Source organism: Copadichromis virginalis, linkage group LG10 (genome assembly GCF_057382275.1).
Source record: "Copadichromis virginalis isolate Kocher_CV1m ecotype Utaka linkage group LG10, C_Virginalis_male_GT1.1, whole genome shotgun sequence".
In the NCBI taxonomy this organism is placed as follows: Eukaryota; Metazoa; Chordata; class Actinopteri; order Cichliformes; family Cichlidae; genus Copadichromis; species Copadichromis virginalis.
The window spans coordinates 26226121-26241306 of record NC_140627.1 but is presented as its reverse complement, the minus strand read 5'-3'; the positions used below and the strand labels follow the sequence as shown (position 1 = coordinate 26241306).

Genomic DNA, 15186 nt, shown 5'->3' with positions numbered 1-15186 from the left:
TTCACCACAGAATGGTCAATAAAACAGGAACAAAGTTGTGGATGCACTTAACAGTTTTAATTTTACCATAAATAATAAAAATGACACATTAGTCTTTCACAATACAAACAAACTGAAGTCGACAATATATAACCAGAGCTTCCTGGAAGCTAACAGAAACAGATAAGAAACCAAATAAAACACTATAAACAAACACAATGTTGTAAAAACAAAGTTACAAGTAGTGCTCCAGGAAATAATGTAGCATCGCTCCTGCATAATCAATAAAATAAGCATGTTTGCATTTCTTAGTAAGGATAACTGAAGTGAGGCGACACTGAGGTGAAACTTGGAGATGTCAAACTTTCAAGGTGCTCTGACTTTATAAAGTACAGCAGTGTTAAAAGAGGTGGAAAAATAACAACTGAGGTTGTTAACAAATATTTCTGAATTCTAGACAGCTTCACATCTGCTGCATTAACTACAAATATTCATTAGTGTGCAATAAAACAAACTCCTTCAACCCACACTGTGAATGGCAATATGGATACAGCCCCAGCTTCCCTATAGCTTTAAAAACTTGCAGCTTAATGAAAATATACTCTGTCTAGATTACACCTGAAGCAAGTTAGTCTTAAAATATACACATCTGACTTCAGTTTAATCACAATATACAATATCCACTATAAGGGCATGTGTTCAAATGATGGCTCTGGAAATGTGGTGGGTCATGAACCCTGACACAGGTCAGACCAAAGCTACAGTCAGACTGATAAATCAGGAAATGAATTAATGCATAAACATACATAATGGTACGGTTAGAGCTGGCCTTTAAAGTCGATCTGTGGTTACATCACAGACGTCTTACTGACTTCTTACAGCTTGTCTGCTTAACCACAGCACTGCTGGTGGCTCGGACACAAAGTCATCATAGATATACACCAACAACCTTCAAACTTAAATCACACACTTAGAGTCGAGATTATCAGATTTTAAATGGGGCTGATTTTCTATAAAACCATGGCATTCCTGACCTTCTTTAACTCCTCTGTACATGGTGGATAAAGTCAGCTAATGATTCAAGAAATCTCTGCATGTCCTCAACTGTTTTTAAACTTGGCGGGTAAATTTCTGTGGACCTGAGTAAGTACAGTGCTGAGTTTCAGCTGAGCTAAAATCACGCAGCAACCTTTAGAGCTGAAAAATGAACCAAAAACATAAAGTGGAAAAAAACTGTAGTTCCTCAAGTGGCCACTTGAGGCTGCCTCCAAAAGGCAAAAAGTCCCCATAGACTCCCATTATAAAATACCCACTTTCACAGCATTAATATGTTTACAGGTTGGCACTAACTGTGGATATTTCCCTCCTTCATATCAACTGTACAGGGCGTGGCTTGACCTTCACTAAGTGTATTCACTGAACTCGACCTCTTAAAGGTCTTTGTGTTGTTCTAGAGGCTTTTGGAGCATTTTTAATAGAATTAAATAATCTCTGCTAATCCAAGACCGCGTCTGGGTTTTAGATTTGGTGAGTGAAATTCTGCTATCTTTTAGGTCGTCCACACAGGAAACAGTTTCCTCACTGTCTATCGCTTTGTAGCTGATGGGTGATAACAAGGCTTCAGATGCTCCCTGTCACAACTAAATCAATGTTATCCCTCGCTCTCATTGAATGTCAGTGACTTTCTACATTCTTATCCTGTGGGGACGCACCTTAATCGAGTGATATATGTGTCCTAGAAATATAACTACAGGTTGCACAGATGCAGACTACTGTAATTGGCGCCTTAACTACCAGCATTTCATCCTACGTTTTTTCCCCAACGTCTTTTTCTGTTGTAAAAGAGAAACTTCATCCCCATACAGTGTTTGGAAGCAAGGCTGCAGAGAACGCGAGGGGCACCGTGCACAAGTAAAACTGTTGGTGGCATAATTGGGAAAGTGGTGACAGGCTGTCCTCACATGGATGCAGCTGTCGCTGAGGAAGCACTGACAGGTCTGTGCTGGAGTGCAGATAGGTGATCACACTATATGCATAATGTGCCCGAGTGCAATGATGGCTCACTTACTTGCACCTTGGCACAGCACGCAGCAAACAAACTGGACTCACCCTCACCTGGTGTGAGTACAACAGGTGTACTTGTGACTTCATTGGCTGATGTTTCCTAAAACTGTAAGTCTAACAGACAATGCGGCAAGCCATGTGGATTAAATATGAAGCGATCAGCGGTTTACATCAGAAGCAGCCGTACTTTCAAATTGATCCATGTTAGGAAACAATGCTTTTTTTCCTTCGGAATCCACCTGCTCGCATGCTACATGTGCACAGCTGATCGTGAAGCACTACTGTTTCTATTTTTCTATGTTTAATACATAATTGTACATATTGGTCTCAGAGTTCCTGCATGACTTAAATGTGCTCCTTTTTAAAGGTAGGTTGATTACTTTAGTCATTTAAAGTGAAGTGAATCTTTCCATCAGAAAATTTATATCCATCCATCCGCATGTGTCTAACAGAGTAGATATGCTTCAGCTACACAGGTTGCCTTTCACCCATGCCATTTGTGCATGATGTGCATTTCCTTCATCATTTGTTAATAACTCTGAGTATACATGCAATAAACAATAGGTATGATGTATGTGGCCAAAACATTTCCTGCTTTGACATTTAATTAAATACATTAACTCCAAAAATGACCAAAGTGCAGGTTGGTGCTACGATGGTCAGTGCTGCCACCTGAGAGCAACCTCACGGGGCCTTTTGTGTGACATCTTCATAGGTGTTCCAGTTTCCTGCCACAGTTCAAAGACAAGCTTGTTAACTTAGCTGGTGATTCTAAATTTGCTGTAAGTGTAAATGTGAGCATAAGTCTCTGTTTTATCCCTCTGATCCACTGACTGCCTGTCCAAGGGTACCCCGTCTCTCACTCAATGTTAATGCTGAGACCCTCGGGTGGGTTTCTCAGAGTAAAGCTACTACTCTACATCAAAAGGAGCCAGCTGAGATGGTTCCAGCATTTCACTAGCGCCTCCCAGGTGAGGTGTTTGGGCATGTCCAACAGGCTGGAGGCCCCGGGTCAGACCCAGGACAAATGGAAGAGATTATGTCTCTCGGGTAGCTTGGAAAAATCTGTGTCCCCCCAGGAAGCGCTGGAGGAGGTGGCTGGGAGAGAGGTAGGTCTGGGGATGTCTGCTTAGACTGCTAGAAACAGCCTAATTTAATTTGTGGATAGTAACCTATTAATAGGCTGAACAGTAATCTAACTGATCTAACTGAAAGCATCACCTCATCTTGAAGGCTAATGAGTGTATCACACGTGCGCACCTGTGGTGATCTATTGCAGCACACCTGCACACCACTGAATCAAGGTAAGAGGTTAAACTAGAGGCCACCAGAGTTAGGTGTGTTATGGTACTCTCTACAGTACTTTTAAGACGCTATAGATCTTGAACAAGAAGGAAAATATAAAACATCTTGGGGAAACTGAATACTTACAGCATGATTTAAAGGGTCACATTTTTAAGACATCAGCACAAAACACTGGCAACGTCAATACAAAAACCAGTATCGGCTGAGTTAAAAGTGAAACATCCATCCCATTGCTCTTTGGTCCTATCAGCCATGGAGCTTCACCACCATGTGATCTTGAACTCGTAGATGGGCCTCTTGCAGTAGTAATGGTTGATGAGGTGTTTATCACAGACGCCGATGCACTGCTGCTCGGCGGTGATGCCGCGCTCGGCCAGGTCACTGACGATGCAGTGCAACAGGTCATAAACGTCCGCCACCGCCTCCCACGGTCCAAAGGAAACGTCCACCTCGCAGTGATGCTCAAAGAGCTTGGCCTCACTGTCCGAGCGTTCGAAGCGCAGAGAGTTAAAAAGAGGGCGTTCATACGGCGTGATGGGCATCTCCTCCTTGTAGACGCAGATCTTCAGCTTTGCAAACCGCGCCTTTTTCTGCATGGCTCTCAGTTTAGCGATTTCCACGATACGCTCCAGATTGTCTGAAATGAGAACAGAAGCATTTATCTATACACAGGATGGAGCTAGATAATTAGCTACAGTTTTTTAGAAAAAGAAATAATAACTATTTGTAGTAGTTAATTTCTTTGCACTGTCTCTGTACCTCTTTGGTCCCTTAAGTCTTACTATTCGTGTTTGTCTGGATATTTCCTGTTTCACTTTGAAGGTTAGTTATCTTTTGTGTCCTGCGTTAATTTTGCTTCCTGTCTCCCTCTTCCCCCATTCTTTAATTATTTCCTTATGTGTATTGTTGGGATGATAAACATGTATCATACATGTTCTCATCTGCTGTACGGCTGCATCTGATGTTTCTATAACAGCGACTGCTGAGCTGGCTGAACTGAGAGACTGTTGCTTCCTCTGTGATCGGGGTCGTGACCACTGCTTCGCTGTCAGAGGCAACGCCACAGCAGATGATTTACTCCACAGCAGGAGAGTCTTTAATTTTTTGCCATCTTTCATCTTTCTTAAAGTGATTTTAACTCTCTAAGTGAGAGCATTTAGACTCCTCAAGGAGGAAAACTGTCAGCACGTCATTTGGTTTTAGTCGTCACTTGGCAACAGCATCTGTGAGCTCTTTTAAGTCGACTAAGGCGAGAACACGAGCATTTTCTCACTCCCTAACCTCTTCTTATCGACAAGAAAAAGCTATGAACACCAAAATCAATGTCTGTGTTTGTTTTTGCCATGAACCTGTGCCTTTTGTGATGCTTTTCAATCTAAATAATAATAATAATAATAATTATAATACCAATACCAATTATAATACCAATAATAACAGCTGAATGACTCGCACTTGCACAAAGTAATCTGCAGCCTTTGTGGGTCAGTATGTGCAAAAACCGGCACAAACTGGATGAACTCGTCAAGATGTGCTATAATATTAGCCACCATTAACGACCTTTAGCATCCTTTATATGATGAGCTTCAGACGATTGCATCAGTGCAAAGGTTTGACTTTCATCAAATTAGCACCACCAGGTTCAGATTCTGAATTCTCTCCCTCGTGATTCATGGTAACAGCTTTGTACATTGTACCATATGTACTGTAAGTGTGTATGTATTGTGTTGGACTATTGCCTACAAAGCAAATGCCTTAAGGGGACATTAAAGTTTTACTCTACTCCCTAACAGTGTAAATATTTCATGTGTTTTTAACAGCGGGCTTTTGTAGGACAGAACATTTATGACGTATTAAGACTCAAGAGTTACCATGACTTCCCCATGGTACACGGTAACTTCAAAATGAATAGAGTCTTTAGTCTGTAGAGTTTATGGATTTTTATTTTTATATGTATTATTCTAGACACTTCATTTGCTTTTTGTGTGCACCACAGATAAATAGCTCACTTTATGTGTTTATGAAAGCATGTGTTTTATTAAGGACACAACCAGTCTTGACTCAAATCACTGTCTAATCTAGTTGCTTTCTTCCATTTTTAAATAAATCTGCCCGAGTACAGCCTCTCCGCTTCCTTTTCTCTTCCTGTCATATTTTGTATTTATTTTACATGAACCTTAATTCACATCTTATAAATAAACCATTTCCTTGGTATGAGGCCATTCTCGCTTCCATTAATCGAACAACACTTTACACTTCACACAGGATATGCCAAACTCATTATCAGGAGCTGCATCTCATCAAGTTGTTTCAGCCTTCAGCAAATAAAAATTTCATATTAGACTTGATTCATTTACTTGTTTGTTTTTTTTACACCCCTATCAGCTTACTTATAACAACCTGAGGGTTTAAATGCTAACGACAGCCAGGTTAATCTAAAGAGCATGGGGTGACTTCAACACAATGAAATAAAACACAACAACACTTTAAATATTGAGGCTCTAAAATGTAATTATTTGGTTCAGAAGTCGCAGAGACCCAAGAATGTGCTTCCACTGATTATAATTTACACTGTGTGCACATCACACACATTGAAAAGTTAAGTGTGTAGCTGTCACAGCATTATTACAGTCTGCAACATCTTTGAAAAGTTTTCTTTCACAAAGGTTGCATGTGTGAAGGACAGACTTCCCCAGATACCTTTGTAGTAGGGCAGCAGATCGAGGAAAGCTTGTCGAACTTTCTCCCCTGTGAGTGGCTGGATGTCCTCCAGGCTGTCCAGCAGCGGGCCGATGGCATAGTACTGAGCCTCTCTGTATACCGCTCTCACTCTGTCACGGTGAGGAAGCTCGCCTTCTCTGAGGAAGTTCAGGATGTCCCTTTGGATGGAAAGGCCATTGATAAACTGATAAAAAGCCTTAGTACTAAATCCCAGCAGTCACTGGTTATGTTTGAGCTTTTTCAATATGCAGAGTGTTCTTCCACAGGAAGAAACACTTGATTGAAATAGATTATTGATCACCTTCTGTGCTTTGACACAACTTAAATGGTGTACACAGCCGGCTGTAATTATTCTGTTGTCACTGTTGCCTCTTTTGAAAGCTGAAACTATTGTTTTTTTTAATATTGATTAGCCCTGCTGGGTAAAATCTGTTAAACGATGAATGTACAAAATGGCAAATATTATGCAGAAAAATATTCAATAATCCTTTTCCAATAGCTTGCTGTGCCTGGAGCACTGTGCACAAAGCAGACAATATTAAGGTTACCATGCCTGAAACAGCAAATGAGCATCCTGCTCACATAAACAACTGTGAAAGCAATGTGTAACCCTCAGCTGAGTCTGGCACATCCTGATGCCATTTTTATTATTTTAAGATCAGTTTTTACTAATCAGAGACAAAACATAAAACTCATTTTGTCTGAACACAGTCCTGGCAACTATTTCCTTGCATCCAGGTGACCAGTTCCTGAATATGAGGTCTTCAGGTGTTGGAATAATGTAAAAGGCAGAAAAAAAAAAAGAAACACAAAGTGTTCTTGAATGCCCTTCAGTCAGGACAACACATATCAGAAGAAGATTATTATGGTTATTTGACAGATGTGACACTGACTAATATCATAAACAATGTAAAAGAAGGAGCAGAGGTGGAGGTGGGTTTCAAAGAAGCTTGCAGCACCTCAAGCTAGGCTAATGTAGCTTAAATAGTGTCCCTGTATGAGATTTACCAATAGGTATCCAGTCTAGGAACACGTCAACCTTAATGTCTAATGATGATCTGCTCTGTGCAACTGGTCATTGCTTACAAATGCAGATACATTTAAAAGCTAATACTCTAAATGGTAAACATGATAGCTGAGGGTTGTGAGATTGAATGCAAACACTGAATGCAAACACAGGCTTTGTGTAACCAAGGCCTGCTCAAACACAAGTGGCAAATACAAATAGTAAGAGTGGACTGCAAAGGAAATCAGAAATCTTCCAGTAGCAACACTTTTTCCAGAGGACCATACAAAGCAAAAGGGTCACATAGTCGACAACTGAAGAAAAATTTGGTTACACTTAAAATAATTGTATACATGTTTAAATTAATCTGCCCTGATCAAACACACTGCATTGAAACATAGCTAAAAAGCATTAAAGACTCATGTAGTCACTTATCTTGACTGTCATGGGTCAGTCCCAGCCCCCAGGCCATACTTTGCCCATGTGTGATCTAGGTAGTGATTATCAAACTAAAATAAACCCACTTGGTGTTACTGAGTGATCCTAAAAACCACTGACACCTGACCCAAATCAGACAGATCGTAGCACACCTCTCATCATCACCTGGAGATGCTGAACACAGCATCTTTTCCTCTGGAATAAAACGTCGTGCACAATACTCAAATCGTTGACCAGAAACGCCTCCACAGCAGAGGAAAATGATTGTGTGACTGCATCATTACTTTCCTTTCAGCCAGATGTGCCACTGCCGTACCAAGTCAAGAAAATCCTTAGCAATACTGAAATCTTGACAGGAATTTTGAATCCAATTTAAAGTGCTGGAGCATGTCCTAGTAATCACACACCAGGTGTCAGGCCATTGAGACATACATGTTTGTTTGCCTTCTTCATATAGCTGTATGTCTTTTCCTTTACTCATCCTGCATATTTTATGTAGATTCACTAAGAGACACTGACTCAGAAAAGTTGGTTTCCTTCTGTTTCTCTGCAGCAGAGCCTGGAGGGCTTGTGAACTTAAGAGGATAAACTGAATGCAGAAAAAATACTGGACGACAAGCTGCTGCAGTGCACAAGATAACAGCAGCCTGGAAGAAGATTTATTTTCCAGCGAGACAATAGGAACCAGAGCACAGAATTGGCTAAAAACATCCCAAATGAAAAGGCTCCTTCTGAGCGTGTGCAGCCTGCAGTGCCAGCACCCTCTGAAGTTTTCATTTTATTACTTTATGCAGTTACTGTATGTTCTGCCTTTCAAGCTGATCGAGTTGTGTTTTTAAATCTTTAATTACACCTCTTCACACATTTCAGCACTGAGCTCAGGTCAACCCACTTCTTACATAAGTCATCTACTCCGTTTGCTCTTGTATTCATATTTAAAGCTTTTCCATTGTAGCAATGGACGGCTCTGGGGATGATAGTGCTGGTGCGCCATCTTTTACACTGAAATACCTTTTGTACATTCAGGATGAAGCCTATTGGTTTCAACGATTCCTGCTTTATTTTACTACTACTGTAAATATGCAAAATAGCTGTAGCTTTAGTATCACGGCAAATTTAAAGTTTGTGTAATCCTTTAAATTCTTGTTCATTATTTGAGGGTTTTATTTTGGTTCTTAGTTTGTTTATTGTTATATTTAGAAATAACAGAAGTACTTTTATGGTCATACGTGCATGTAAATAAAAACATGGGGTTTATACTGTATGATTAAATTCTTATTTTGCCAAATTCTTTTCACACAGCAGTCATAAAAAGTCATTATAAATAACATAAATTAAAAAATAAGAACTCAAACATTGGAAAGAGAAAGTACAAGTAATGACTATACAAAAAATAAAATGAGTTAAAGAGAAACGTGTTTTAAAAAAACCCGAGTTGTATTTATGCTTGTGCAAGTTTGCAAAACAGGTCTGTCCAGATTTTTGTGACAGTAGATAATAATAACAATAATAGTACAGTAACAGTGAGTCGTGATGAGGTGAAGGAGGGGGAGTACTGACTGTTTTACTCATGAGTCTAATGCTCTTTTTGACTTCGGTTTTAGACTCCTGTAGAAGTGTGAACAGCTGAGGTTGTGGGTGTGTACTGGGTCTAATGATGTTCTCGCCCTCCTGGTGGTATAAATTGGATTTTAGATTGGATTTTCATATCTCTTGAGCCTTTAGTTCTCCGTTTCGGTTTCTCTCCACTTGAATTCTTGTTGGGTTTTATTTGGTATAATTACTCATGTTAGTTTTCCTAGCTTTTTCCGACCCATCTTCTTCTATATATATATATATATGTCTTCTCTAAGTGTTAGTCACTGACTTCCTGTTTTATTTTGGCAGTCATGTGTCCTTTGTGCTTTGTGTTTAATTTTACTTCCTTTGTCTCATTATCCCTGATTAGTCTCACCTGTGGACCCAGCTGTTCCCTATTTCCCTTTTTAAGTGTCACTAAAAATTATTTCAGTTATCCTTTGCTCTTTGTCACAGTGTCAGTTGCCCTTCCCTGTGTGGTTTTTTTTTCTGGATAATGCTCGTTGCATTCTTGCTGGGCTTTCCAACTGTAGAATTAAAAATGTGTTTTCTGTTTACTCAGTTTGTCTTGAGATTTAAACTCAAGACAAACAGGTAAACTTGTCGATCAGGTGGTTTTATTAAGGACTCTCCTGGCCACAGCTCTGCCTCTTTACTGCTCACTGTGTGTCAGAGAAGACAGGCTCCAGCTCCACTTAAAACTAGGACAGAGTTACATTCCCAGCTACTGTGTCACTGAGCTTTTTATTACTGCCTGTTTTTCTTTTTTTCCCCAAAAAACAGGTTACTTGGACTGTATCTGCGAATAATTCCATTCCCACATGTGCTCCTGCATACATTCACAGTCTGCATGCACTTACAGCAAATGCCAATAACATGCTTGTGCTGTCCTGTACAAAGAGCATCGCCTTCCTGCTTTTCTCCACAACACACAAAAAAAAAACCCTAGTTATCACATCAAACTCTTCTTTAATGCAAAAACAGATTACTGACAGCCAGATAAAATACTTACTAACAGCTATCACTAGTCTAAAAATGCAGGCAGCTAGCTAACCAATAGGCACCAAAATACTCACCAATCAGGTAGTCTAATTAAGACTCCAGTCGCCACAGGCCTAGAGACCAGTTGGTGACCCCAGCCCCTGTGGCAACTATTGATTGGTAAGGAAAATTATGTCTTTCCTGGCCAGCTGGTCCATGGTTGTTAGCGGGTGCTACTGCCTGTAAATTCAATTGTTAAAGCCCCACTCAGGCAGGCTTATTGACCAGTGACTGACCTGGCCTGGCAACCTCTGGTCACTAGGGAAAATATGTATTCCTTAATTAATTGGAAAATGGTTGCCTGGGCTTGAGGCCAGTCGGTGGGGAAACTGGCCAAACCAAAAACTTCTTCTGCAGAGACTGTTCACCTTCAAAGTAAAAGCTAAGCCTCACTGCTTTAGCAAAAATATTTCAAAAGGGGCAACTTTTACTTTGGCAGGCAAACCTTCAAGTTTTCACTTTGCAATGCACGTTTTCAAGTTTCACTAACGGTCCACCAGTAGTTGGGAAGTGCTTGCAGAGAAGTTGGCATCTTTAAGGCAAACTTTGGGAGACTGCAGCAATCTGCTTCCAACCATAGCAATCGCAAATTTTTTACTGCTTTGCAACAGCTAGCAACCATTCACCAACTAGCTGAAAAATACTAATTTTTCCTTAGCAAACAGAAGCAGCTATCCCCTCAGACATGTTTTATTTTATCTGGAGAATGACTGACCTATGTGTGAAACACAGAGTTTACAGATCTCAGTAAAGTCTTGTTAAACTCTGCTGAGGTTGTTTTTTATAAGAGATGTCTAAACAGTAAACTCTCTTTTTTTCTTTTTAATTTGCCACACCTTTTCTGTCATGGATTTTTAGTATTTGTGACATTGAGTTTTGGTACTTGTCATCTTCTTATTGTGGCCTTTCTAATCTTCACAGTGATTTCACTGTGTAATCAGTGTGACTCTGTCGGTCTGTTTATGCCCCCATTGCCGTTTCCTGTTTATTGAAAGTGTCACCCTTCATGCTCACTTTTGATTCCAGTTTGTTTCTTCGGATAAATAAAGGTTTTCTTTCTGTTTAATGCATCTCGGTTCCCTCTGCACCACTCATCCATGACATTTTCAGTCCTTTTCTGCTGACTTTGTTCGCAACTTGTCTGCCCTCCATAATCTAAAATGACAGCAATCTAACTAAAGGCCACAGTGTTATGTTGTGACAGAGGCTGCAATTTTCATCCTATCACAAATACAATCTCAGTATGGACATTATATCTTCGGAAATAAGCAACAAATAAGAAAAAGCAGCGACACAGAAATAGATACGTAAATCAACTTTGAGTGCTAGCAGAAGAGACCAATTTATTTCACAGAATACCTGATTCACCGAGACCTGTCAGAATATAATGAGCTGTCTGCAGCAGCTTGAAAATCTTCAGATCACAGAGCGTGAACCTTTCAAAAACTAAAAGTTTGTCCTCCACTAAGCTGCCTTTTAAAAACTTTGTACTCCCACATATAACCCTCCTCTTCCTCAAACTCATAAGGAGATATCACTGCAGGCAGCAGCACTGATAATGATGGTAATATCTTTGCTTGAATCTCACCCAAAGTAAGCTCCATCCCGATCGATGAAGTAGCGCCCCTCTGCATCGCGTGGGATGTAATGACGGCCGCTAAACATGGCAGCCAGCATGGTGTCCTCATATCGCCGCAGTGTGGACAGGCGAGTGGTGAAGTATGTGCCCCCGACGTTTAGAGAGATGACCTCTGGAAACTTAAAAGGAGAAATACGACAGATTTAAAATGAAATGCATATTTTACGGTGCAAAAAAGCAAATCATAAGTAGGTTTTAAGATATTTCCAGTGAAATTTGCCACGTGCATTTTAAGAGGCTTTAAGAGGCCAAGGTAAATGTGATATTACACCAAAAAATGTACTGGAACCGATCTGAGATTCCAGTTACATTTGTTTAGATCTTCTAATAATTTACTGGTCAGGTTCAGTCTCCATCAACAGCTTTACTTTCTAAATCACGTTCTTTCCAGCTGATGAAGATTTATTTTTAAAATGTATGGTGCAGTAAAAATGTCTTTTTAATATGATGATTTCCCTTATGAAGGAAATACAGTTATCCAAACTTGCCTGCCCTGTCTTAAAAAGTAAACCTAATAAGTGGTTGTGCCAGCCTTAGCAGCAAGAAGTACAATTAAGTGTTTGTGATAACTGACAGTGAGTCTTTCTGTGGATGAGTTTTAACCCACTTTTCTTTGGGGTCTCTTCTTCCAGTGTGGCTGTTTTAAATTCAGCCACACTGGAAGGTTTTCCAGCATGAACAGGCTGATTAAGCTCATGCAAAAGCATCTCAATCTGTTTTAAGTCCACAGTTGGCCACTCCAAAACCTTCATTTTGCCCTTTTTCAGCCATTCAGAGGTGCACTTTCTGGTGTTTTAGACCATTGTCCTGCTGTAAGTCAGAGTGCTTTTAACCTTCAGGGCATGAACTGATGGCTGGACATTCTCCCTCAGGATTTATTGGTAGAGAGCAGAATTCATGGTTCCATCAACTACTGACCCTTACTGAGCCAAGTGAGGCCCACGGTTCTTCAGATGTTGTCCTGGGTTCTTTTGTGACCTGCTGGATGAGTAGTTTTTGAAATTTGTGGATAATGGCTCTCACTGTGGTTAGTCCCAAAGCCTTAGAATAGGCTTTGTAACCCTTCCCAGAATGATAGATGTCAGTGACTTTGTTTCTCGGATGTTCTTGACTTTGACATCTTTGACTATTATAGTTAATTTATGATTTTTGGGAGGAAGTCAATTTCTTTTTCACATAAGACCAGGTTGGTTTGGATAGTTTGAAGTAAATTTAAAAACTGTATTTTGTATTTACTTGTGTTATCTGTATTTAACATGCAATTTGCTTGATGATCTGAAACTAAAATATTTCTCAGCCGCTTTAAATGACATAAAAGGCAAAGTTAGAGAGGCAAGGCTAAGATGGCTTGGGTATGTGCAGCTGAGGGATAGTGGATATACTGGAAAACAGATACAGCATGTTTAGCTGCCAGGTAAGAGCAAAGGAGGAAGGCGCGGAGAACATTTATTGATGTAATGAAAGACAAACTGCAGAGGGCTGGTGTGATGAAAGCAAGAACACTCTTTTCACTAAGTGCAATAAGAAAATGAATATTACTTTATTTTCTATTGCAGATTAAGAAAATCTTGCTGTGTGAGCAGGTCTCAGCAGCCTGTGGTTAAGATGATTAACCTGCTGTGCCTGTGTTTAGCTCCATCAGTCATGTGACACAATTGCTAGCCAATCATCACAGGATTCAGCAGCTCAACCAGCCTCTGACCTCTGGATAAATATGTATACCCATCAGCACGGTGTTGTTATTTGGTAGTAATAAGGTGGTTATAATTAACGGGATGTTTATGAGAGTGTACCTGCAGTTGGTGTTTAATGAGTTTTCTTTATGTTAGAAGCTGTGTTGTTTGGTGGCTTGTGCCACTGTTTTTTTTTTTTTCATGGAAAAGAGGCCTACCTCCTGTTCCTGGGTGTTCAGCGAGGAGCGGAGTGGCGTGCTCAGAGTCAGGCTCGGCGAAGGGGAGGCCGGCTTTCGGAACTCGTCCTCCACAGAGTCCGAGCTAGACATGGCATCGCCCGGTTTCTCGGTGTCCCCAGCGGCCGAGAATACCACCATCACTCTGGGTAGAGGCAGCGTCCGTCTCTCCTGAATGAAGCGTCTCACCCGCGTAGCGGCGGGCAGCGGGCTGAAGGACAGAGACTGGCGCTCTCTGCTGCTGCAACCGTCAGAGCCGTTGGAACCGCTCGAGCCATTCTGCTGCATGCGCGCGGCGGGCCAGCTCTCAGCCAGGCAGGTACGACACAAAGCAGAGCTCGCGACTGTTGGTACAGAAAACAACAAGAAGAAGGAGAGGGCAGGAGCGGAGGGTGTGGCCCGAGCAGCTGCCAGTCCGGCTTTCACCGGAGCGAAAGCGGAAGAAGCGGCACCCCGCCTCCGGCGACAGCAACGTGTAGGTAGGAAAAAGATGAAAATTTAATCCCGACGTTAGCAAGCAGCACGGGGACCGTGAGGTTTTTGGAGCGTGCGTACTCTGACGTTCCACGTCGTCATCACGCCAAAAGAGTGAAGTACGCTGAGATTGGAAATGAGCACTTTTTCAGTAAACTTATAATGTTGATTGCAGTTTTATTTTTATAAATGTAACTGAAACTATATGTCAAACATTTCTTCAGGAAAAAAATCTATTAAAATATTTCACATTTTTCTTTAAATATTGTTTTTGAACCTTGGATTTTTGCCAATTTTATTTTACAAATTTTACTATTTTTTAATTTTAATATTATATTTTATTTATTTATGTTTAATTTTTTTTTAATTTTATTTTTAAAAGTTGGAAGCCAATTGAAGTTCATCTTTACATGTTGTTTTTGAAGTTTTTTCTTTGAATATTTTATTTATTTTTAGCTAGTTAGTTTTCAAAAAAGAAATGGGATTTAACGTACTTTCTTTAAAATGTTTTTGTTTTTGTTGTTGTTATTGTTGTTGTTTTTTTTCACTGACTGACCAGTCAGTATTTAGAAGTAGAATGTGAGGCAGAGCCTTCAGCTTTCAGGGCCCTCTTCTGTGGAACCAGCTTTCAGTTTGGACTCAGGAGACAGAAACAATCTCATCTTTTAAGATCAAGCTTAAAACTTTCCTTTTTTATAAAGCGTTGCATGTTTCTTCTTCAGTTACCTTTTTCACTCACTATGTGTTTATACACCTCTCTGCATTCATTATTTGTTAATATTAATCTCTGGAAGAAAAAAAAATCAATAGAGTCCACAAGAGTTTTTCAAAGGAAAATGTTTAATCTGGTCAAAACAGCAGGAAGGATAACAACACCCCTCACTCCCTGAGACATGGTCGAACAGGCCACAGTTCTAACAGCACCTTCATGTTCCAGCTCCTGTTTTAGCTAATTTCTTCCATATTTCTTCAGTGTAGATTTTTTTTGTCTGTGCATATTCTTCTTTTACTTTCTTCCTTTAGATGAAGGTAAGA

At 40.3% G+C, this 15186-nt stretch overlaps 2 protein-coding genes across 7 annotated transcripts in view; one reads left to right on the top strand and one right to left on the bottom strand.

Moving 5' to 3' along the window:
- Window positions 1-42: 42 nt before the first annotated feature.
- Window positions 43-14041, bottom strand: kctd7 (potassium channel tetramerization domain containing 7). Its single transcript, XM_085470856.1, has 4 exons — window positions 13660-14041; window positions 11718-11887; window positions 6046-6224; window positions 43-3985 (listed from the first exon to the last, which is right to left on the bottom strand). The coding sequence occupies exons 1-4, from the start codon at window positions 13963-13965 to the stop codon at window positions 3609-3611; spliced, it is 1032 nt and encodes a 343-aa protein (XP_085326982.1). The 5' UTR covers window positions 13966-14041; the 3' UTR covers window positions 43-3608.
- Window positions 13715-15186, top strand: part of LOC146700603 (uncharacterized) — a 32095-nt gene continuing 30623 nt past the window's right edge. For 5 of the 6 annotated variants that reach the window (XM_085470859.1, XM_085470863.1, XM_085470857.1 and 2 more), the window contains exon 1: window positions 13715-14156. The gene's annotated coding sequence lies outside the window, so the exon portion shown is untranslated. The remainder of the gene's footprint in view (window positions 14157-15186) is intronic. The other variant, XM_085470858.1, reaches the window with a different exon arrangement.

Bases quoted from the DNA above. Each gene is read 5' to 3' on its own strand.
- kctd7 (XM_085470856.1), bottom strand. From the start codon at position 13,965: ATGCAGCAGAATGGCTCGAGCGGTTCCAACGGCTCTGACGGTTGCAGC. The intron at 11,888-13,659 runs GTAGGCCTCTTT...TCTCCTTTTAAG, and splicing joins TGAACACCCAGGAACAGGAG to TTTCCAGAGGTCATCTCTCT. The intron at 6,225-11,717 runs GTGAGATTCAAG...TTCCATCCAAAG, and splicing joins CGGGATGGAGCTTACTTTGG to GGACATCCTGAACTTCCTCA.